The sequence below is a fragment of the Aulonocara stuartgranti genome (genome assembly GCF_965226115.1).
Source record: "Aulonocara stuartgranti genome assembly, chromosome: 19".
Classification (NCBI taxonomy): domain Eukaryota; kingdom Metazoa; phylum Chordata; class Actinopteri; order Cichliformes; family Cichlidae; genus Aulonocara; species Aulonocara stuartgranti.
Window position 1 is genome coordinate 31385591 of NC_138955.1, and position 26035 is coordinate 31411625.

A 26035-nucleotide genomic window follows, 5' to 3' on the forward strand; every position below is an offset into this window, starting at 1 on the left:
TGCAATGAAAATGTAAACCTGAATCTGTTAATTAAATGTTAACTTGTTATCTCTAAAAATACTGGTTAATATTTTTTAAATACCATATTTACATTTTCAAATTATATAAATCACATCTAAATATTCTCGGAATCATTTTCCCTTCATACATACAGCACTGTTACAGCAGTACATGACTAATATGATGAAATGCTTAAAGCAAGACCCTCCCAAAAAAAAAAAAAGAAAAAAAAAGTTAAATTCCAATAATTAATAAAATAAAATACAAGTAAAATTTAACCTCAGTTGTATTATTTTTTATTTGCAATTCCCCCATCCAACCAAAAACAACATTTTTAAATGCTTATAATTACAGATTTAATCAGACAAGAAATTCTACAAGAAATATCCATTAATGGCACAAAGGTGTACAGAAAACACAGCAAGATATGCACAGGTCTTATATTTAGTCAGATCTGTTAAAGACATGAATGCAGAAGCACTGAGAGCATGAAAGTGAGCAGGATGTGATGCAGATCATGTGACTGTGCAGCTGATATGTCACAGCTTTAAGTCACTTCCACCACCTGCCTCAGCTCCTCTATTAGTGAAGCCAGCTCTTTCTCCAGGCTCATTATCAGACCTGAGGACACACAAGGACAGTGTTGTACTGTTACTCAACAAATATGACATACATGTGAGGAGAAGAACTCACAACACACAGTGAGTACAGACACATAATATTTATGAGGTTTATTATCATTCCTCAGAGTGCGCCCAAATGCTACGTCTGCAGTTTGTCCAACGTTTGTTCATTCTGCGCTCCAGACGGGTTGAGCGCGTTTAAATTTTAATCGTGTTAATCGCGATGACCACATTAAAGCTGGCAGCCCTAATTTTGGGGGGAAATTACTTTGTCCATGTTTGGACTTCTGTGTTGTAAACGCGCAAATCAGTTCGTGCATGATTACATCGCTCCGCCCATCAAAAAGTCTGCGCATGCGTGAATATATCGCCCACCGTCAATATTTGGATTGACGATTGTCAGTTGGAAAATGTTTACACATCGCCCAACCCTACCACCAGGCCCGTTCTCTTCACAGATAATCTTGCAAGTGTCACGTCTGTCACAGCATCTCAAACGCCATCATTTCGGTCACATTTGCTCATTGGGCATCTACTAACTACTACACCACTTCCCAAATCTTCATGTTTTTCTGTAGTTTATCCTCAGGTACTGTGTGTGTGTGTGTGTGTGTGTATGAGAAATAAAAAAATAAAAAAAATGTAATCCGATCCATTAAATATCAAAAAAGCACCTCACAAAACTGGCGACACGCCGTAACTCGGCTCATAACCGTAACACGTCGCAGCAGTGTGGTCACGTGATAGAGCGGCTGTGTGTATTTGTAGCCTCGCTACCAAACCAGCATTTCATCTCCGAGGAAGTCATCCCAGAGAGAAGTAAAGCAAGTGTGTAAGTTCATCTCTGAATGTTTGTAAAGCATTCCAGCGTTAAGCTTAACAACCGATATATGGAGCGATTGCCTCTCTCTCTCTCTCTCCTGCTGCTACTTCAATCGTGAAACTGATCAATGATCAGCTGATCGGCTTTTCTGTCGTGAGTCCGCCTCTCTTCTTTGTTTTTGGCCCACTTTGCACCAGAAAGAGGAAACCAGCGCCTGAACAGCAGCAGCACGTTTAACCTTGATCAGCTGTTGTTAGAATTTATTTAATATTACTTTCTACACCAGGATCCTTTTCTACGCAGCTGACCGCTGTAACTGTGCAGTATATACACACACACACACACACACACACACACACACACACACACACACATATATACATAGATATATATATTAGGGGTGCAACGATACACAAAATTCACGGTTCGGTTCGATACTTTGGTGTCACGGTTTGATATTTTTTCGATACAAAAAAAATTTTTCATGCTTTTTTAATTTGTCATTTATTAAAATTATAAATATATATTTTAACTCATAAGTACAGTTTTTAAATTTAATGTTGCTGAAACAACAAAGTAATAAAAAAATAAATCTGAGGAATCACTCATCTTTGGAAAAGAGAGTTTATTACAGAGAAATGTCTCTTTCCAAAATAAAAGCTATACTATCCGCTTCTTCTGGGCTATATTCTCAGCAGCATATTAAACATATCAGGTCCCCATAAGGAGAATCCTGTGCTAACGGCTGTCTAAATGACTCGGGTAAAGTTTGTAGCATGGTGCTTGTTGTTTTTGTCTGCTTCCACTTGTCTTTGCACTAGGATGCTGTCGGAGTAAATGTGCAGTCATATTCGTTGTGTTCCCACTAGTGCTGTCAGCGTTAATCTGAAATGACGTTAACACCACAACACGGCAAATCTCCGTTAACGAGCTACCGCGGATCGTTCCGTACGTGGGGCTGGACGGCGTCAACACCTTAACGAGCTAACTGCGCTAACGCACTAGCTCCCACCCATGTAATTGAGCATTGCATGGCAGATCCGACATACTGTTTTACTTTTGTCCATGACGTGCTTACCTTCAGGGTCATACGTCACATGAAAACCAAAATAGTTCCAAAGGCCAGATCTGAATGAGGGTGGGGGAGGTTCAATTTGCCATGTTGCAACGAGATTAGCTTCTGTCTTGCTAGCTTGCGCTGCGCTCAGTGGATCTGCGCTCGACAGTGCAGCCTAGGCGGAGTAGTCGAACGCAGATCCACTGAGCTCTCAACAGACAGCATCGTCAGAAGAAAAGTTGATAAAATAAATTTAAAATGTTGTATTGTTCGATACATATGCGTACCGAACCGAAAGCACTGTATCGAACGGTTCAATATCGGTACAAGTATCGGTGCACCCCTAATAAATAAATAAAAAATTTATTTATATATATATATATATATATATATATATATATAATATATATGAAAAAATATGGGTATGTCCTGATAAATGATCAGAATTATAATATTTCTGACAGTCTGAGTCTAAATAGAATCAAAGATCCTGTGATTTGGTTAAATTTCACTTGTAATGCTGATTTTATATTGACAACTACTGACTCTTCATATGACATCTAAATGGCATGACACTCTGCTGATCGCTGGCTCAAACTTTACCTGTGTTGGCAGTGTTGCCGGCAATGAAGCTGATGACCAGTGGTAGCCGATTGAACTGCACAATCTGTTCAATCCAGAAACATTACATGTTATATAAAAAAAAAAGTTAAATAAACTAGATATACTTTACCAAACCTGAGTTGGTCAATCCATACTCATCCTGACCTTAGAACAAACTGAAATAATGACATTAAACTTGGGTAGATGTCAGGGCTTGAAATTCATATCTAAAATTTTAGCCCCTTCACTTCTGATATGCAGAAGAGCTGAAGACCATCATCAAAACAACCTGACCTTATGCTTGTATGCCACACTGATGCAGTAATTTGGGGCAAAGGACCCTAAAACAGGTACTATGCGTATAAATGAATATGCTGTTTGCTTTCATTATAGCAATAACTTAATATAATAATTTAACAATAGTGAAAAATAAAATAAAGGCTTGAAATATTTCGCTTTCTGTGTAACAAATATAGAATATATGACATTTTTGGAGCTAGACTATGGTATGACAAATATACCAAACTACTGATTGGTGGAAAGAAGGGGTCTGACCTGGTAGGCGTTATAATAGCAGATGATGCTCTTGTTCTTAGAAAGGCCCAGTTTGCTGCCCTGATCAGTGGCCAGAGCAAACGTAGACAGGAAGCCAGGTCTCAAAGCATGAACTGGGGCATTGTCGTTGGCAACTGCAAGGATACAGCAACGATGTCAGGGATGTAGGGATAAAACACTCTCCACATAAGGAATGTCTGCTGACATTTGTTTCAAATTAGGGCTGCCACAAACGATTATTTTGATAGTCGACTATTCGGCGATTATTTTTGCGATTAGTCGACTAATCAGATCATCATCCATTCAACGTAAAACTACAGCTTATTGCACCAGCATGCATCTGCTCTTATATAACTATCATTAGCTTACAGCTTTAAGTGTTTAAGGTATGCGCTAACTAAAAATAAAGACAAGATGATACTTTATTAAATTTTAATAAAATTTGCAGATTGTTTCAGTTGAGTTTAATAAACTCAGCCATCTGCCAAACCGATTTACTCAGGAACAAATAAAACACTGAAAAAAGCCAAACAACAACATTTTTAAGTTATCTAAGTGACTCATATGTCATGTTTAACCTGAGTAGCGAAAGACGGCGGTGGGTTTGAAAACGATTTGTCGGGGGTCCGGTGTTCTCACAGCTCTAGTGACCCTAGCCCCCGGCTAGCTATCGAGCTAGTGGGTAACAGACGTCTCCGAAAACGTTGGAGCGCTTTTGAAAATATGCGGTGTCCTGATAAACTGAGCAGATATTTGAGGTTTACACAGCTACATTCTCGCCTGAAAATATGTTAAACGTTTATTTTGTGACCCAGAAAGAATAATAAGAGTAACATTAAAACTAACTAGCCGCCGCCATTGTTGGAAACTGAGCAGGGCCGCGCTATGAATGCTGGGACACAGCTTCTTCTTCTTCGGGGTTTAACGGCAGCTGGCATCCTTGTACATGCAGTGCTGCCATCTTCTGTTTCAGTCCGTTATTACACTCTTAAATCCTGCTACTTATTCCTGCGTCTTTTGTGATCTTACAAAGCTTCAAACGATGCGTCGACTATTAAATCAGTCGTCGACGATTTTGATAGTCGACGTAATCGTGGCAGCCCTATTTCAAATACTGCCCAAACCTGCATAATTCACTATATTTATGATGCAACTTATTTGCTTTTTTCTCCACTAAAGAGCAACTGGTTACATTTTTCTCTAAATTAATATATAACATTTCTTGGAAATTCAAATTTGAAAAGATTTGAAACATTAATATATTTAGTAAAATACAAAAATCCTTTTTTTTTAAAGAAAAAACATCTTATGCCAAACAAAGTAAGTCAAGTGTGCTCTCTGCTCTGATGTTCTGTGCAATAGTATGTGAGTCTGAGCGATTCACAGACTAACTGATAGCTCGTGGACTTCCCGCCTGGCTGACTTCCACCTTCAGGAGCAGCTACTCCTATCAGGGCCAATGTGGAAACTGGTTTTAGGCTCTATTCAAACACACTTTAATTCTACTACCAAGTTTCTCTTCTGTTACTTTTGCTCTCATGGATTTTACAGTTTTCCACACGACAGCAGTGAGACCAGCAATAACCAGCCATTCAGAATGTTTCTTACCTTTAATAACCGGGACACCATCCCTATCAGTGACCACAATAGCATGAAGACCTTCAATGCTGAAGGAGACAAACAACAAAACTTCCTCATTAAACACTGAACATCCTGATAGTGTCGACTGTAACATTGAAGATTTTGTTACTTTAATGATACGCACCTTTGCAACTGTTTGTAAAGATATCTCTTCAAATCCTGCAAATAATTTTACATAAAAAAAAAAAAAAGGTTAGATAGTTGGTCAGAGCTAACAAACCATACTTCATCGTCCAGTAGAGGGAGCACGTTTGCTGTCCGCTCCACTCCAGGGACGGCCCAGCTGGCTGCAGTGAGCTCTGTTGTCAGATGGAGGCAGCGTACAACAAGTATGTGTTACAGCTAGTCTGTGTGACAGTGCTATTATAGTCGACACATCACTGGTGTCGCACTGTGATTTTGATGTCAGCTGTGACACAATTTTTGCGGGGCATCAGCTGATTATGACCTTTCAATATTTGTATCTTGGCGGTGAGGCCACTGCAGAGACACACAGATATACAGAGGGAGATTGAAAACTTGAGTCTGTGGGGGAAAAAAAGCACACTTGACAAAGTCTTGACCACCTTATCTGGTGATACTGTCTGGGCGGCGACGCCTATCGTCTAGAATACTGCAGTGGCTTCCTGCACAGTACTGACTGGTATAAAAGAAGTTTCTGCGAACCATGGGTGCAGCAGTGAGCAAAGCGAGCATTACAGCGCGTACACTGCAGCCTGGTCACTCATGTGTCCGGTGACTTATCTGGACTTGGTGAAGCCAAGTATCCCAGAATTCTGTTTGTTCGAAACTTAGAAGCAGCAATGGTGGAGGAAAGTTGCTAGAAGTGTACGTAACGTTTGAGATGTTACCATTTCTGTGGAACAAAATTAACTCTTACAATATTTTCAGGATGTAGATGCGTAAACTTCAAATATTGCTCGATTTATCAAGACATCACCTATTTGCAAAAGTGCTCTGACATTTTTCCAAATGTCATTTTTGCTCTGACATTTTCATCTGTCATTTCATTTTCGTCCTCACCAGCTGAAGTCAAGGTTCACTACAGCTGGTGAGGACGCACATCATTTCCAAAACTTATTACAGTGTTTTATTTGTTCCTGAGCAAATCGGTTTGGCCGAGAATATAAATTAATCTTCATAACTGGGTCGTTTTATTTCAAAGTCTTACTTGGAGAGCTGTCAGTGTACTGAACTGAATATTTCACCAGTCCTTATCCCTGGATGTGAAAATGTGCTGTTTTTATTTTAACAGCTGACTCTGAATTAAATCTAACATTATAAATATTTTAATCCCACTGGGAGCAGAAACAGCATGTTGATACGTGAAGATCCTGAAGACTGCACCAGTGATGATCAAATTATGTTTTGTTTTTTTTAATATATTTTTTCAATTCTCTTCCAAACACTAGCTGTCTATTTTAACTTTTGAGTGTCTACTAAAATAAAAATAAAAGCATTCTGACATCGGACACGTTTGTTTCTGTTCAATAAGCAGCGTGAGCTGTGCATACACAGTGTTGGGAGTAACTGTATTCCGTTACAGTTACCGTTTAAAAAGGTGGTATTCAGAATACAGTTACTTTGTTGAAATAAATGGATTACACTGCGGTACTTTCCTGTTTCATATTGTCGCGGGTCAGGACTGTTTGGATTTGTTTGACAGCTACGTTCTGTTGTTCCAGGCGGCAGCGTTACGGTTGCCATGGTTACAGGGCGACGCTCTCTCTCTCTCTGCGACTGTGTGTTTCCTGGGTGAGAGAGCGCCTTTTCGTTGTTGTTGTTGTTGTTGTTGTGCTAAGCTAACAGGCAGAATGCTACAAGCATAGCTCTAAAGAATGTAGCATCATGGGCAGTGTAGTCCGTGTTGCAGGGAGAATGGACTGCCATACACGTTATGTGTCTGTGAGCGCGAGGAGGGAGAAAAAGGGGAGTGGAAAGGTACGAGTTGTCATCGAGGAGAAACGGGAGCTGGAAGCATGTAAATATAATAATAACCACTGCAGCCAAGAAGAGTGCCTGACGAGCCCAGCTGTAAGTAAGCTATTAAGACTCGACTGTACACCGTGTTCCTGTTTTCCTCCAAAAACAATAAGTTCCGTTGGAGCAGCCTTTCAACGCCTCTCTCTGTCTCTCACTAGCAAAGTTGACCCCCCCAACAAAGTAAAGCTATTTTTCGGCTACGAGCCGACAGGGACCCCGCCGTATTAGTCAGAGGTCCCTTTACTACAGTTCAGAGTCGCGGACCTTCAGTAACAGTAATAAATCACACAGCAATAGTACATTCACGTTGTTGTAAAAATCATGATAATATATTAAGTAATCCAAAGTATTCAGAATACGTTACTGTCATTGAGTAACGTAACGGAATACGTTACAGAATACATTTTGGGGCATGTATTCTGTATTCTGTAATGGAATACATTTTAAAAGTAACCTTCCCAACACTGTGCATACATGTATAATATTTTGAAATAAAATTTGCGTTTTCTTCCTGGTCTAGCTTCCTCCCGGGTCTTGCGAAATCCAGACTTGCATGTGAACTTGCGAAGTACGGACTTGCATATTTCAGCACTGCGAAACTGCCTTGTATTAATACCCGCTCTTATGGCAGCACTGCATATTCTCCTGAACGATAGGCGTCGCCGCTCAGATAATCGCCACATAAGCGCTGATACAGGAAGAGAAGAGGTCAAAACCGGAAGCCGGAAGAGTTTTTCTTGTTTTTTTTAAAAACTCTTCCAACATCTCTCTTTCTCTGTATATCTGCACGTCTCCGAGTTTCTGTGCGGGAACGTCAATTAAAAAACAAACAATCGTACACTTATGCTTTCCACCCAGCTCCGGAGGCAGCGCAACAAACCGAAATACACTCCGCAGTGGTCGCCTCGACATCATGATAAGGGCACATGAAGCCGCTTCATTAATCTCCGACACCCCCAAGAATAAAGAGATCAAAATAAAATAAACAAGTAAATAAGTGCTTACTTTTGAGAGCGCTTTTAAATCTCGAACACTACTTCACGTGTCCCTTTTTTAATAGGAATTATCAGCAATACGTTTTTTCCTGCTTCTCCATTTTGGAGACGGGAACTCAAGAAGAATGACAGACGTCTCATACTTACATCGGCCATGGCAGCTATCGAGGTATCGAGACCGCTCGACGACTGCAGGGAGATGACTGTAATGATAGTTGTTCACACAGAGGACTCAGTACGTCGTCGGAACTTCACATTCTTTTATGTTTCTTTTATGTTTAAAGCACACAGCGGTTTCCCAGATAATATAAATGCGCGAGTTAACATCTCCTCATTAAACTAAAAACAAATAATAAAAATAACTAGACAGGCAAATTGGAAATACACATTAAAATCTCAAACGAAAGGACAAACCTTTGAACGACTTTAAAACAAAAACATAACCCTCGGGATCTGGAAAGGCAGGTTAAAAAAACATAATCACGTGATTACTTCTTCTTCTTGAATTTTGGTGGCTGGCAAACCACAAAGTGGTGCATTAGCGCCACCAACTGGTATAGACATGAAAGGTGCTCAAAAATCACTTTCTTCTCTTTTTGTAGTACATTGATCACCTTTCACTTTACTGAGCTTGGATCGGTTGCCTTTTGCCTATTCTCTATTGGTGTTTTTTGTATATGATGTAAACTGCACATTACTCATAACAGAAAAACACCAGCAGATGGATATGTATTCATTATATGAATACATTATTCTGTTTTTATTATTCTGCCATGTACAGTGTCCTTGAGTGTTCTGAAAGGCGCTTTTTTTTTTTTTTTTTTTTTACATTGTCTGTGAGAGATGAAAGGCGCTTTCAAATAAAATGGATTATTATTATGTCTTCCTTCCATCGTTCCTTTCATGCTCCACCCACAGCTAACACTGCACAACGGTGAGGAGAATCCTTACAGCACTTCATGGGGCTTCTTCTGAGGGGAAATCTTCTCCCGCCATTCAGCTACAACAGAACATGGAGGCGATGGACCTCATACAGGGGGAATCCACCCCCAAGAAGACCAACACAGCTTCAGTTGAACAACAGGTATGCACCCCGACGAGACATCCAAGCACAAAGAAAAAGCTCAGAGAGTGGAGACTGCACACAAAGGAAGCATCCGTGATCATTGGAGACACCAATGTGGGCTTGATTCCTCCTTATGTTGCGGAGGGAGTCCAAATTGACAGAATGGGGCCATGCAGAGATCCTTGTGGATAAAGCAGACAGTGACACATCGGTGGAGAAGCTGGTTCTCTCCTTCAGCCTGAATAACAGGTGTCAGAGGGATAAAAATGTACCAATAAGGGAGCTGAGAAGAACGCTGAGGTCGGCACAAGAAAAATTCCCCCAAGCTGACATTTATATTCCAGTGATTAACTTTTCTTCTGCCCTTCCCAAAACAGAACAAGACACATTATTACACATAAACAATTTTATTGCAGGTTTAAAGGAGCACATGCCTGCTCTACCTGCTGATAAGTTCAGCACAGAATCGGACAATCTTCGCTGGACGGACAAGACTGCAGAGCACATGTTGGATCATTGGAATGATCATGTTAATGAAGCATCTCCATGAAACCAATTTGAGTGACTGATTTTATGTACTTCTGTGCTTGAGGGAGGCTTCAGATGCCATTTTGTGAGAGTTTAGCCCCAATATAACCCACTAGAGGGTGCTGTAACTCCATTTAAGGGAATTTTCCCCTCCTCTTTACTTTTCTCCTTGTTTCTTCATTTTTTATTTGTATAGGCCCTTTTATGGCCATCCCATTATAAACTCCTGGGCCTGAAGCCTTTCCTAACCTTAACCTCTTTTAACCCCATGCAGGGAACCTAAACCTAACCGCCTAGAGCCCTGATTGAACATTGGGCCCTAACTTCATCCCCTATCTTCCGGCCCTAAACTTAACCTCTGGGTTCTCTAAGCCCACTTTCAAACCCCTTTATTTGGGATAAGAGAGGACACTTCCCTCCTGGAGAGCAATCCGTGAGTGACGTGGGGGCCCAGGATGGGAACAGGTGTGGTCTGTGCATGGAGTTTGGCCACCTTCGGTGGCCAACCTCCAAACTTGAGCTCCCCCATCTAAACCCCCTAACCCTAACCATACCCCCTCCCCCATCCTAATTCTAATCTTACCCTGGGGGCCATAACACAAAACCCTCATCCTAATGTTTACAGTAAATTACAATTGGACATGGATATTCTCTACATTACAAAAATTGATTGAAACCTCTTTTTATTGGATAAAAAAATTCCCTCTGTGGAGGGAAACTCCCACTAGGTTTATATCTGGGACTCTCCACCATTTGACCTTAGAATTGAAGAAGCTTCTCGGATGAGAGGTGAAACGTCTTCAAGCAACTTAAAGAAGTCCAGACGCTTTTCTTTCCAAGCTCCTTTGACTACGATGACCTGGATGACTGAGAACCTTCACAGAGATCAAAAATTATATTTAGATTAAAAAAACGTGGAATCACGTAAAACATTAAAAACAGTGTATTCAAAATAATATTTTCTGAAAAAACAGTTTCTGTCACGGACCCGGCTCTGGAGGACTCAGGAGTCCGTGAGCAGTGGTATTATGTGGTATTTTGCTCGTTTGTGTTGTTGTGTTTGCACATCTCTGTTGCTTGTGGGGCTCGCACACAAGAATTTCACTCGTATGTGCTGTGCCAGTGTGCCTGCACATGTGATGTGACAATAAAAAGTGATTTGATTTGATTTGATTTGATTATTGTTGTTGTTGTTGTTGTCATTATTATTATTACGACTATTATTTGGGGTCGGTGTCGTCTACTGTTCTGTCCACGTTTGTATGTAGAATGCATGTGTCTGCATCTCTCTATCTCTCCCCGTCCTCGGGGCTGTTGACGGAAGCGCGCGTCGTGGGAGAGGCGTGTCCGGGCGACTGTCGTCATCGGGAGTCCCTCTTTGCTGTTGCAGCTGATTACCTGACCAGCTGGTGGTAATCATCCCTCCCGGCTAGGAAGAGGTATTTAACCTGGACTCGCGGCGACAGTCGACGTGGGATTATTACTCTTGACCGGTATAGTCTGTGCGAGGCGTGTGGTCCGGGGAGTCGACTAGTGTGTGGTTAATTGTGGTTTTTCCTTCTTCCTCCAGGAAAGTCGAGCGAAGAAGCGAGTTGGGGAGCACACAAACTAAGGGGGCTACAGCACGGGACGCACTGGGAGCAAGGGATGAGCACCATTGGCAATTTACATCTGAGTAACTGTTGGACTGACCTGTCAATTCACTGTAAATAAAGTGCACTGTGGCATCGCTGAGTCCTGCATTTTGGGTCCTACATTCCTCATCCCCACTGTGGTGTAATCTATAGTGAGGTATATCATGTGCCACTAGGCGGCAGTACTTACCCTTCTAGACAGGAAGTGAGGCTATGTAAGGGATATAGAGTAAGCTGGAAATAAAGATGGTGGTGTTCCACGTTATCGCCTAAACGAGGAGTTTATTAAAAGAGCCCAACTCAACATGGTGTCAGAAGTGCACTCGCTCTAGGCGGCGAAGAGAGACAGTGGAAAAAATAACCGTCAGCTTGGCGAACGGCTAGTGACGAAAATGACAGAGCAAGCAGCGGCGTTACCGGCGACTCCTGGCCCGGTTACGGCAGCTCCACCAGCGGCTACTTTCACCATCAAGCCACCGGAACCGTTCGACTTCGCAAAGCCCCAAGAATGGGAGAAGTGGATCAGACGTTTCGAGCGTTTCAGAATGGCAAGTAATCTGAATGGTTCAACTGATGCTAACCAAGTGAACACATTAGTATACTGCATGGGAGACGAGGCTGATGACGTGCTAAGGGGACTCGACCTAACAGACGGGCAGTGCCAGCAGTACGATGCGGTCAGAAACGCATTTGACAGACATTTTGTCCCCAGAAAGAATGTGATTTATGAAAGAGCAAAGTTTAATAAGCGAGTACAACAGCCAGCGGAAACAGTTGACTCCTTCATAACAGCTCTATATGCTCTCGCTGAAAACTGTGAATATGGTGAACTCCACGATGAACTTTTGAGGGATAGGCTTGTTGTGGGTCTTAAAGATTCATCACTGTCGGAGAGAATGCAGCTCAACAAAGATTTGACGCTAACCAAAGCTATCACAATGGCGAGACAATCTGAGGAAATAAAAAGACAGCAAACTGACCTCAGAGGCGAAAGCAGCACAAGCAAAACAGCCATGGATGCCGTGCATGTCAGAAAGTCACAGCCCAATAAATTCAGAAGCAGAGATCAAATGCAGTTCAAGCCACGAAAACCACAAATAACAAAACAAGAGAATAAAACGTGTTTTAAATGTGGAAAAACACAGATGCACCCAGCAGCACAGTGTCCAGCTAAAAATGCAGAATGCCACAACTGCGGGAAACGTGGACACTACGGGAGAGTTTGTAGGTCTACAGCTGTGCATGAGGTGGCAGACTGTGCAGATGGACTCTTCCTAGGTGAACTGGATTCAGGAGAAGACCCGTGGCTTGCTAACATCTGCGTGAGAGGCAAAAGCATGACCTTCAAATTAGACTCGGGGGCAGATGTCACAGCTATCTCAGAAGAGACATTCAAAGACATTAAGCAGCCAAATGAGCATCTGCAAAAAGCTGAAAAGCCACTGTATGGACCAGGAGGTGCAGCACTGACCGTGCTCGGGTCCACAAAGGAGGACATTTCCTACAGTGACAGGAGCACTGCAGAGACTATCTACGTAGTCAGAAACCTGCGTGTAGCTCTCTTAAGCAGGACAGCTTCTGTGAGACTGAAATTAATTGCCCGAATGGACAATATTGACCTTGAGACGGTGAGGAAAGTGTACCCGAAGCTATGGGATGGGCTCGGGCTTGTTCAAAAACCGTACATGATTAAGCTGAAGCCCGACGCTAAACCTTATTCACTGAAAGTGCCCAGGCGTGTTCCGCTCCCACTACTGGGCAAAGTCAAAGCAGAGCTACAGAGGATGGAACAGTTGGGGGTGATCAGTCGTGTGGAGGGGCCCACAGACTGGTGTTGCGGCATGGTCGTAGCCCCTAAAAAGGACAAAGAGACAGTCCGCATCTGCGTGGACATGACACCTTTAAATGGGTCGGTGTGCCGCGAAAGATATATCCTTCCCTCTGTCGACCAAACACTAGGCATGCTCACAGGGGCGCAGTATTTCTCCAAGCTCGATGCTAACATGGGCTTTTGGCAAATACCGCTATCCAAAGAATCTGCTCTCCTCACCACGTTTATTACGCCATTTGGGAGGTACCATTTCAACCGTCTGCCATTTGGTATTTCCAGTGCACCAGAGCATTTCGAAAACATGATGGTGACAGAAGTGACAGCCGGCCTCGCGGGAGTCGTATGCCACATGGACGACATCCTGGTCTGGGGATCTACGAGAGAGGAGCACGACATGAGACTCCACGCTGTCCTCGACCGTGCAGAGAAGGCAGGCGTCACCCTGAACATGTCAAAATGTGAGTTTGGCAGAAGAGCAGTGAAATTCTTAGGATTAATTGTGTCATCTGAAGGCATGAGCCCTGACCCTGACAAAACTAGCGCGGTGCAGAAGATGAAAGAGCCAAGCACTGTGAGTGAGCTTAGGAGCTTCTTAGGAATGGTGAACCAGCTGGGGAAATTCATCCCAAACCTTTCTGAGAAAGACAAACCACTGAGAGACTTGCTTTCAAATAAAAACATGTGGTACTGGGGGCATGAGCAACAAAACGCCTTTAACAGTTTAAAACAAGAACTGTCATCTGCACCAGTGCTACAGCTCTACAACCCAAACAAACCCCAGAAGATCTCAGCAGATGCCTCTTCATATGGGTTGGGGGCAGTCTTACTACAGAAAGACAATGATGTGTGGTCACCTGTCGCGTATGCCTCGCGATCATTGACAGCCACAGAGCAGCGCTACGCTCAGCTGGAAAAAGAAGCGCTAGCGCTCACCTGGGCCTGTGAAAGATTCAGTGACTTTATTCTAGGGCTACACTTTGAGCTTGAGACCGACCATAAGCCACTAGTGAGCCTACTCGGAGGACAAGCCCTGGATTTGCTTCCACCGCGGATACAGAGATTCCGCATGCGCCTGATGAGGTATTCTTACACTATAATGCACATTCCAGGCAAAAGCCTCACCACAGCCGACAAGCTGTCACGGTTGCCATTGGCAGGCAACGTGATTCCCAGAGACAATGACCTTATGGAGGACACTGATATCTACGTTGACACAGTGCTGGAGGGCCTTCCTACTAGCAGCAAATACCTTTCAGATCTCCGTGAGCAGCTGCAGTCTGACAGCGTCTGTTCGCAAGTCATGAAGTACTGTGCAGAGGGCTGGCCGGACAGGAACCAGCTGCAGGGAGTGGTAAAGCACTACTGGTCTGAAAGAGTAGTTTTGAGTGTACACAATGGACTACTACTGAGAGGTACAAAGTTGGTCATACCTGCAAACATGCGAAACGCAGTTCTGGACAAAATACACGAGGGACACCAAGGAGTAGTCAAGTGTAGAGAACGTGCGCGACAAGCAGTGTGGTGGCCAGGCTTGAGTAATCAGATCAGTGAACTTGTCCTTAAGTGCAGGCTGTGCATTCAGGAGAGAGTTAATGTGAGGGAACCTCTTATGCCCACACGTTTACCTGAGAGGCCATGGCAGAACTTAGGAGCTGATCTGTTCACACTAAAAGACAAAAACTATCTGTTAGTAGTGGATTACTTCTCGAGATATGTCGAGATTGCTCAACTCAGTCCAACTCGTTCAGCCAATGTGATTGTGCATTTAAAGTCAATATTTGCACGCCATGGCATACCTGAAGTATTGATCACTGATAATGGGCCACAATGTGCATGTCAAGAAATGGGAGACTTTGCAAAGGACTACTGTTTTGAGCATGTCACCAAGGTTCTTCAAGGTTCTTTATTATTTGTCACATGCATAGTTATACAAGTATAACACACAGTGAAATGTAGCCTGACACGCTCCTCGCGACATGTGCAAAAATTGGGGGGGGGGGGTGTAGAGGAAGAACATTATATATATGTGGGGTAGCTGTAGCTCAGGTGGCAGAGCAGGTCAGCCACTAATCAGAAGGTCGGTGGTTCGATCCCAGGCTGCCTCCTGGCTGCATGCCAAATATCCTTGGGCAAGATACTAACCCCGTGTTTGCCTACTGGTGGTGGTCAGAGGGCCCGGTGGCGCCAGTGTCCGGCAGCCTCGCCTCTGTCAGTGCGCCCCAGGGCGGCTGTGGCTACAATGTAGCTGCCATCACCAGTGTGTGAATGTGTGTGTGAATGGGTGGATGACTGAATGTAGTGTGAAGCGCTTTGGGGTCCTTAGGGACTAGAAAAGCGCTATACAAATGCAGGCCATTTACCATTTACCATATATATATATATATAAAAAAAAAACACCCAGCACGCCCCTGCGGGCGGTTTATCCTTCAAGCTCGGGTACATATATATATATATATATATATATATATATATATATATATATATACACATATAGTATATACACTGGGTGAATGTGCAGTAGTAGCAGCAAGCAGGTGAATTCTGTACATTAATATGAATAGATATCTGACTATTTTACAGGATAGACAATATAAACATATTTAAAATTAAAGGAATTGAAATGTACATTGTGCCTTGGTTTAGTGTCTGGAAGAGTCCTGTCTCAGTCAATTATAGATGATGTGAGAGGGCGGGTGTGTGTGTTTAGGGCACGGATGGCTTGGGGATAGAAGCTCCTCTTGAGTCTCTCTGTCCTTGCCCGGAAGATGCGGAACCTTCTACCAGATTGCAGAAGTTGGAACAGTTTGTTGCCAGGATGGGACGGGTCCTTCAGTATCTGCGCTGCTCTAGTCCGGCATCTCCTGGTGTAGGTGTCCTGAAGCGGGGGGAGAGCAATCCTGCAGCAGCGTTCTGCTGTACGGATCACTCTCTGGAGAGCTTTTTGGTCCTTCACACAGCTGTTCCCAAACCACGATGTCATGTTCTGTGTGAGGATGCTCTCCACAGCGCCTGTATAGAAAATCCTGAGGATCTTTGGAGAGACCCTGAACTTCCTCAGTTGTCGTAGGTGATACAGGCGCTGCCTAGCCTTTTTGGTCTGGACCTGAATGTGGGCAGACCATGTCAGGTCTGAGGAGATGTGGACACCAAGATACTTGAAGGACTGCACCCTCTCCACTGGAGCTCCATTGATGATAATGGGCTTGTAGTCTCTGTGCTGACCCCTTCTGAAGTCCACCACCAGCTCCTTGGTCTTGCTGACGTTCAGCTGGAGGTGGTTGTCCTGGCACCACGATGCCAGATTCTTCACTTCATCCATGTAGGCCGCCTCATCGTTGTTGGAGATGGCACCCAACACCACTGTGTCGTCAGCAAACTTCACAATGGTGTTGGAGCCGTGGGTGGCCACACAGTCTGAAGTGTAGAGGGAGTAGAGCAGTGGCGAGAGGACACATCCCTGAGGTGCTCCTGTGTTGATGGTGATGCTGTTGGAGAAGCACCTGCCCACCCTCACCACCTGAGTTCTGCCAGTGAGGAAGTCCAACACCCATGCACACAGACGGCTGTTAAGTCCCAGATCCCTCAGCTTTGTGAACAGTCTGCAGGGCACTATTGTGTTAAACGCTGAACTGTAATCAACAAACAGCATTCGCACATAGTTACCCTGTTTCTTGTCCACGTGGCTGAGAGTGGTGTGTAGGACGTGGGCGATGGCATCCTCTGTGGATCTGTTGGATCTGTAGGCGAACTGCAGCGGATCTGTGGTGTCTGGGATGGCGGAGGAGATGATGTTCTTCAGCAGCCTCTCAAACACCTTCATTACTACCGAGGTCAGTGCAACTGGCCGGTAATCGTTCAGGGATGAGGGTTTGCTGTTCTTGGGCACAGGGATGATGGTGGATCTTTTGAAGCATGTGGGGACCACAGACTTCGCCAGGGACTCGTTGAAGATGTAAGTGAACACACCTGCTAGCTGGTCAGCACAGCAGCGCAGCAGACGGCCGGTGATGCCATCTGGCCCCGCCGCTTTCCTTGTGTTCACCAGTAGTCCCAGGTACCCGCAGAGCAACGGCGAAGCGGAGAGAGGCGTCCAGACCGTCAAGAATCTCCTCAAAAAGGCTAGCGATCCATACAAGGCATTGCTGGCATACAGAACAACAGCACTGGCAAATGGCTACAGCCCGGCTCAACTTCTCATGGGGCGCAGGCTTCGTACTACCTTGCCAATGCTTCCTGAAACCTTACAGCCCTGTCTGCCTGATTTTCAGCAGGTTAGTTGTTCGGAGAGAGAGAAACGGCTGAGACAAACCGAAAGTTTTAACAAGAGACATAGAACAAGAGAACTGGATAAATTGGTGCCAGGACAACCAGTCTGGATCACGGATGCAAGAGCACAGGGCACAGTGACAGCAGTCCACCCGACTCCACGATCGTACGTCATCAGTGGGGCCCAAGGGACAATTAGAAGGAACCGCAGTCAACTTGTGCCGATCCCGCAAACAGAGGCTCAAACCGAAGCCACACAGATCCAAGCTACTCCTACAGAGACAGTTTCTGAGCCAAGCGCACCCCATACACCAGGTGTGATTAGAACCCGGTCTGGTAGGGAGGTGATTAAACCGAAAAGACTTGATCTGTGAAGCTGATTGTTTGAAAACAGAAAAGTGTGTTTCAAATGCTGAGTTGTGGTTTTGAGGGTAGCATGTTGAAAGGAAAAAAAATGTTTATTCTGTTACAGGTTGAAAAGAAAAAAAGTGTTTATTCTCTTGCGGGTGGAAAAGAAAAGAGAAAGTGTTTATGACAATACTGACTTTATGTTTCCTGAAATGTTGGGGTATGCCTGTATTGAAAAAACTATATGCAGTTATGTTTTGTTTGAAGAACAAAAGAATGTACCAGTCTGACTTCAGTAAGGGGGATGTGGTGTAATCTATAGTGAGGTATATCATGCGCCACTAGGCGGCAGTACTTACCCTTCTAGACAGGAAGTGAGGCTATGTAAGGGATATAGAGTAAGCTGGAAATAAAGATGGTGGTGTTCCACATTATCGCCTAAACGAGGAGTTTATTAAAAGAGCTCAACTCATCCCCACGGTCTGCCAGCCAGACAGTTTCATGGGACAGGGCATAAACATCAGTTTTAAAAAAGGAATATAGTATGGTAAAACAGTTAAAAAACAGTTATTTCATGACATCATTTTTCAAAAAACAAATACAGTTAAAAATATTAAATATTAAAAAGTTTATTGTACAATGTTTACAGTTCATATTTAATGGTAATGGTTATAAAGGTTCACATACAGAAGGTTAATATAAATTTTACAAAAGGAGAATTGGAAAGGGATTGACAAAACAAAAAACATTCACAGACAGAAGGGTATGAAGGGAGGTGGAGTCAGCCAGGGGTTCATTCGGATTTGGAGCATTGACGAGTGAACATCTCTTACCAGCCGCAGCACTGTGCATTACAGCCACATTTTCGCAGCAGTTTTTTTGTGTGCCAAGTGCCTGAAGAAGACCCTTGAGGGGTCGAAACGTTGCACGTACGGCACACTATTTTTTGAACGTTTTTAATTAATTAAATAAAGCTTTTGTTTTAATTTTTCTTTATTCTTTTTCCTTTTTTTCCCTTTCATTTTCTTCATTTGTATCTCGCCTCATAAAAGCTCACTTAAGAGTTATAATTATTTAGATAAAAAAGGCGAACCCACATCACAAGAACTACAACAATATACAAAACATACAACACAACAACACAAACGCAAACATTAGCCAAAGACTGAGGACCGGATGGCCTCAGCAGATTGGACCGTCGTCCGATACGGAAAAAGGCAGAGGCTTTCCCGTAATCGTGACAACCAGCAGGGTGGGTTTCCTTCGGGAGGGATGGCCCGTGCATTTCCTGCCTCACAGAGGTGGCAGGCTCAGTCCCCTAACCCTAACCCCCTAACCCTATCTGGTTAGGTGTCTCTTTAAGACACCCAAGTCGAGGGTTGATGGTGTCATCAGTTTGTGCCACTGCTCTCTCTCTCGTGTTATGAGGACACGTGCCTGCACACTTGTGCTTAACGAGGGACGGATTTATGTTTTCTTCTCCAAACCTTTTGTTTTGTTTTGTTTGCAACGCTTGGGTTGTGTGGACGCTGGGCGTTATGTTGTTGAGCCGCAGCCGTTCAGCCGGGCTTTTATATGGTTGTTGAAGAAGGCGTATTAAAGAACCACCGTGGATTACCGATACCAGCGGGGGTGGGTGTTCTTCCGACTAGCCTGCTAGGTGTTTTACCGCCTCCTCTCAACCACGCAACACAACCCAACGTTACAAAATGGCGCCCGAACATCTTCTCCTGGACGTCAGTATGCAGTATCTTCGAGCAGCTGATGATTGATACGTTAAAAGGTACATCACGGCAAAGTAGATCTAGTAGTAGTCTGCCATACTTCGCGGAAACAGACCAGGCTGGCCTCGACGCGGACGTCGGGAAGATCACCGATTCACCGGATCACGGAGGTGTGTTTCCAAGCCGCCACAGCGCTGTTTTCGGGATGTCTTATCGTTATCTGCTGAACGCCTCTACTGCGACATCTTTGGATTAACGTGGATTCACGCTACTTGGACGCGAGACGGATGCCGCTTCTTCATAGTTTCTGAAGTGCATGTATGCGGAGTGAAGCGCACCGGGGTTTTTCTCTCCCCTTCACCAGCCGAGCTCACGCTGCAGACTTTGCTTCATCCGCACGGTCTCTGCAAGTGGGAACTTTTCCACGGGACAAACCTCTATGCCGTGTCAGGACTGGACAAGTTTGGAGTCGACTGGAAAATCACTGTACTGATGTTGTGAGTGTATATATATAAAAAAAACAAAAGCAAACAAACAAAAAAAACCAAAAAACGCTGTCTATATTTCAAACTGATTTACTATTGATTCTCACTGACTTAACTGTTCTTATTGAGATGCTGTTTTAAGTGCATTTGACTTGAAAAGGTGTTACTCATACACAGTTACTCATAAGTTTGGATCTATTTTACACCTAAATGCTTTTGATCCGGGGTGTTTACTCCTTCTACCTCCACGTTTCAAAGTCAGATAAAACATTTGAAGCTAAACTTCAGAATTCACATGTTTTGTATATTTTTGTGTGACCAGAACTGAAGTTGATTTCAGCACAACTGCTACCTTATATAGATTTGGGTTTTTGATAAGTGTGTATTATGGCTACTCATCCTGACTTGACTGACATGTGTGATGATATAGACTTTATGTTACACCCTAACCGACTTACTGCCAGACATAGTACTGCTGACCTTGGGCATAAAGTGCAAAGTCTGCAAGCAGAGGTTGATATGCTTCAGCAGTGCCTTCATGACTCTTTGGACCTCCAGAGGAATATTTTGGAGCAGTGGACTCAACAAAAAAGACCAGTCCCAAAAATACCAGCTGCCCAGATTACTCACCCTTTTCCTCAGGCCTCCTCTACTCCATATGTGCCAGGCCTACCAACCAGGGAAACGGAGCGATCTATCTCAGCACCTGGCCCCACGCAGTCCGCCAGGGCCTTGTCCCAATCCCAGTCAGATTCGCTGGAGCTAATTAATACAACCAGAGTCCTTGCTGCGGCATTGCATCAAGCTAAATTGGAGCCCAATGTGTTCGCTAATGATGGCAGTCTTCACCCAGAAGAATGGCTACAGTCTGTTAATGCTTACAAAACCTCCTTAGACCTAACAGACGCCCAAATCCTCAGAGAGCTACCACACTTCCTAGCTAAGGAACCAAGAAAGTGGTTTAATGTGCTCATTCCTCATGTATCTACATGGGCTAAGTTTTGTGAACTTTTCAGAACTGTCTTCTTGCCTGCTGACAACCAGGAGCAGATTTTGAGAGGCATCCTGGACCGTTTCCAGCACCCCGAAGAGCCTCTGCCAACGTTTGTTGCCCATATGCTCAGTGAATTTAGGAGACTGAGGAACCCACCATCTGAACTGGAGCAAATTGAGCTCATCTGTAAACACGCAGTGGAGAAGTACAGAGTAGCACTGTATGGAACGCCTGTAAGGTCAGAAATTGATCTAGTGCTGCGTGCCCACGAGCTGCATTCTGTTCTTGGCACCAGCCTTTCACAGCCTTCCCGAGCTCAGCTGAAAAACAGAGCTGAGGGAGGACCCCGCTGTTTCAAATGTGCCATGCCTGGTGTTACATCTCGTACGTGCCCTAACTGTTCCACTGATTTTCAGGGAGCTCGACACTCTCCCAGGATGGCTCCGGAGCTTCCTCAAACGCTGTCTCCCGACCAACATCCAGTAACTCAGCCTGCGGAGCCAGATGAAACTGGCGTTGTCAGGGAGACGAGAGCAGCTGGCAGGAGGCAGGGAAACTTCGGGGGGGGGGGGGGGGGGGGGGAGAGTGTTTCACAGGGGCAACCCTCCCCCCAGCCAATAACTCAGCCCTCATCGCCTTTGTCAGATCAAAGTGTGCCACCAGTGCTCAGTCACGTTGAAGATGGAACTTCGCAAGCATCGTGGAACACCCCTCTCAGAGTTAAAGTAAACTTTAATGGGCAGCTCTGGATGCCACACTAGATACAGGGGCATCTCTTTCAGCAGTAAATGCAGACCTGTTGTCTGAGAAAAACCAAAATCAGTCATTAAAGAATCCGTGGGATTCTCCACCCATAAGACTGGCCAATGGCACTAACTGCAGTCCATTGGGAATAACCTGGTTAACCATTGGATTTATGGGCAAGCGAGTCTATCAGCGGTTTGTGATAGTGCAGGACCTGTCATCCCCCTTTGTTCTTGGGATGGACTTTATGACTCGCACTTCACTAACTATACATGTCCCAACAAGAACTGTAATTATGGACGATAACCCCCCATGTCTTGATGAACTGGGTGAAAATGGCTTTGTGGAAGCTGATCTTGAGTGTGGAACTATGACCCTGCAGCACACCCCGCAGCTCTCCCTCCATGATAAGGCTGGAGAAGCTAACTTGGATTCTGAGGAGAGGGAAGAACTGTTGGAGTTGTTAAATAGTTTTGGTGACCTGTTTGATGGCCACCTTGGTCGCACTTCTCTGGCAGAACATGTCATTGTAACTGGGGATGCAAAGCCTGTTAACTTGCCACCATACCGCACCTCACCAGCTAAAAAGCAAATCATAGAAGAGCAAGTGGAAAAAATGCTACAGGATAACATCATCGAACCTGCATCAGGACCAGGGGCAGCCCCCGTGGTCATTGTGAACAAACCCCCCCGCGAACCACGGTTCTGTGTTGACTTCCGTGGTCTGAATCAGCTGACCGTGAAGGATTCTTACCCACTCCCGCGGGTGGATGAATCACTGGACTTTCTGTCGAGAGGGAAGTTTCTCACAACACTAGACCTCGCTCGAGGTTACTGGCAGGTCCCCATTGCTGAAGAAGCTAAACGAAAGACTGCTTTTATTATGCACTGTGGCCTGTTTCAGTTCAGAGTCCTTCCTTTCGGCCTGTGTAACGCCCCTGCGACTTTTCAGCGGCTTATGAACAATGTTCTAGCTGGCCTGATTTATAAGTCCTGCGCGGTGTATCTAGATGACATTGTTGTCGCATCACCGACCTTTGAGCAACACCTGCTTGACTTAAAAGAGGTCCTTGGTAGGCTTCAGTCCGCTGGCCTCTCTTTAAAGCTGAGCAAATGCCAATTCTGCCTTTCAGAACTCACCTTCCTTGGTTATCGGGTTACGCCGGCTGGCATTCATCCTGACCCTGACAAGGTGAGAGCTGTGACTGACTTCAGAGTGCCGACCACAACAAAGCAGGTGCGACAGTTCCTTGGCCTAACTGGCTACTATCGCCGCTTTGTACAGGACTACGCCCGCCATGCAGAGCCACTCTTCGCCCTCACTAAAAAGGACGTGCAGTTTCACTGGGATGACAAGTGCCAGGCAGCTGTGGACTTTCTGAAACATTCTATAACCTCAGCACCAGTCCTCAGGTTCCCAGATTTTTCGCGTCCATTCTTCATTCACACTGATGCATGCGATGCTGGTCTTGGAGCAGCATTAATGCAGAAAGATGAGGATGGCAAAGACGTTGCTGTAGCATTTGCTAGCTGTGCTATGTACAAATCGGAAAAGCCCTACTTAACTCCAGAGAAGGAGTGTCTGGCCGTGATCTGGGCCTTGGAACATTTCCGACCCTATGTCGAAGGCTTGCACGTAACCATTTACACTGACCACAGCAGCCTCAAGTGGTTGATGTCTCCACCAAACCCCTCTGGCAGGCTTGCTCGGTGGTCTCTTTGCCTTCAAGACTTTGACTTCAGCATTATCCACAAACCTGGAGAACATAATAAGGTGCCCGATGCCCTTTCACGTAATCCTCTACCAGATGTGGATGCCCCCATTGATCTTCTCCCTCCCTACGCCGTGATTGGGAGCATGGACCTTCGTGCTCTGCCTTCTGTAATTGTTTCAGACCGCCCGCATGTTCGTCAACTGCAGCTTGAGGACCCAGTCACAGGCTCATTGCTCAATCAGCTGGAGAGTGACCAACAAACTGGGGAGGATAATCAAGATCTGGAAAACTATGTTGTACATGATGGTCTCCTCTATTTCCTCGACCCAAAAACGAAATGTGGTCTCCACCCACTCAAGCAGCTTAACCCTTTAAAGCCGGTCGGAGCGGGCACGCTCCATTTTGCGTAACTATTTTTAAATCCCGGTAGCACTGCAACCACGTAAGCTAGCGCAATAATTTTTTTTGCATATGAAACCAGAGGAGTTGTACTTACATCTTATGCCATCAGCTTGTCCTCGGTCACAGTTTCCTTCCACATAAAGCTTTGCAAAAACTGCATAAAAAGCACTTGCAGCAACAAAAACATAATATTCCAGAAACACGCTTTGCCGATCCGATCAGCTGTTTGTAACACTTCCTACGTCCATCAGCGTGAACTGTCGCATGTCCGCCATGACCTGCCCGAAACCGGAAGTGACGTAATTTTGCGGAAATGTAGTTTTTTACGATTGGGGCCTTATGAGCCTATACTGGTGTTTTTAAAAGTTATGTTTGAGTTTATGATTTTCTGTGTTGTTTCTGGGATGCTTACGACTCATATTGCACTGCTGGAAATAGTTTATTTTTGATGCATATGCTGTTATTTTGCATATTTGCACTATAATATTTATTTTCGTTTTTCCTGCAGTGTATGAAAATTGGTGTATTTCAAAAATAAAACTATGAAGACACTTAAAATAAATTTCTTGTGGTGGGAAACTAGTTTGTCCAACTTTTTTGTATTTACAGTTTTGAGGGATAAGCCTCTTAAATTTCTCTAACTAGAAATATATGTTAAAAAAACAAAAACGATTTTCAATATTTTTGTAGTTTATTGCACTTTTTTGCAATTTATGTAATTACAATGCACCTAATGCAGACATATTATTAAAGTTTGGGCTATAATGGTTGTATTGATGTATAGCAACTTGAAATGCTCCCAAAAATGGCTCCACAGCATGTAAAAATATAATATAAGCTCTGGCGAACTTGGTTCTATGGTAGGTCTTAAAGGGTTAAACTGTTTGCTCCTACTACACTCCGTGGTTATCTGCTCAAGTATTACCACGATCATCCTACATCCGGACATCTGGGCATTGCAAAAACGCTGACACGCTTGCGTCTCAGATTCTTCTGGCCACACATGAACTTTCAATTCAATTCAATTTTATTTATATAGCGCCAAATCACAACAAAAGTCGCCTCAAGGCGCTTCATAGATACAGAGAAAAACCCAACAATCATATGACCCCCTATGAGCAAGCACTTTGGCGACAGTGGGAAGGAAAAACTCCCTTTTAACAGGAAGAAACCTCCGGCAGAACCAGGCTCAGGGAGGGGCGGGGCCATCTGCTGCGATTGGTTGGGGTGAGAGAAGGAAGACAGGATAAAAGACATGCTGTGGAAGAGAGACAGAGGTTAATAACAGATATGATTCAATGCAGAGAGGTCTGTTAACACATAGTGAGTGAGAAAGGTCACTGGAAAGGAAAAACTCAATGCATCATGGGAATCCCCGGCAGCCTACGTCTATTGCAGCATAACTAAGGGAGGATTCAGGGTCACCTGGTCCAGCACTAACTATATGCTTTAGCAAAAAGGAAAGTTTGAAGCCTAATCTTGAAAGTAGAGATAGTGTCTGTCTCCTGAATCCAAACTGGAAGCTGGTTCCACAGAAGAGGGGCCTGAAAACTGAAGGCTCTGCCTCCCATTCTACTTTTAAATACTCTAGGAACAACAAGTAGGCCTGCAGAGCGAGAGCGAAGTGCTCTAATAGGGTGATATGGTACTACAAGGTCATTAAGATAAGATGGGGCCTGATTATTTAAGACCTTGTATGTGAGGAGCAGGATTTTGAATTCAATTCTGGATTTAACAGGAAGCCAATGAAGGGAAGCCAAAACAGGAGAAATATGCTCTCTCTTTCTAGTCCCTGTCAGGACTCTTGCTGCAGCATTTTGGATTAGCTGAAGGCTTTTCAGTGAGTTTTTTGGACATCCTGATAATAATGAATTACAGTCGTCCAGCCTGGAAGTAATAAATGCATGAACTAGTTTTTCAGCGTCACTCTGAGACAGGATATTTCTAATTTTAGAGATGTTGCGCAAATGGAAGAAAGCAGTCTTACATATTTGTTTAATATGTGCGTTGAAGGACA

General features: G+C 44.3%; 1 protein-coding gene across 1 annotated transcript; it reads right to left on the reverse strand.

Moving 5' to 3' along the window:
* Positions 1–281: 281 nt before the first annotated feature.
* lamtor3 (late endosomal/lysosomal adaptor, MAPK and MTOR activator 3) lies at positions 282–8805 on the reverse strand. The gene is made up of 7 exons (XM_082515802.1): positions 8696–8805; positions 8429–8484; positions 5428–5462; positions 5271–5329; positions 3663–3796; positions 3108–3171; positions 282–622 (listed from the first exon to the last, which is right to left on the reverse strand). Exons 2-7 carry the CDS (start codon positions 8435–8437, stop codon positions 549–551), a joined length of 375 nt encoding a protein of 124 aa, XP_082371928.1. The 5' UTR covers positions 8438–8484; positions 8696–8805; the 3' UTR covers positions 282–548.
* Between the last annotated feature and the right edge of the window lie 17230 nt (positions 8806–26035).

Coding starts and splice junctions, on each gene's coding strand:
- lamtor3 (XM_082515802.1), bottom strand. Junction 5,330..5,427: donor CTTTACAAACAGTTGCAAAG/GTGCGTATCATT, acceptor TGTCTCCTTCAG/CATTGAAGGTCTTCATGCTA. Junction 3,172..3,662: donor GCTATTATAACGCCTACCAG/GTCAGACCCCTT, acceptor TGGATTGAACAG/ATTGTGCAGTTCAATCGGCT.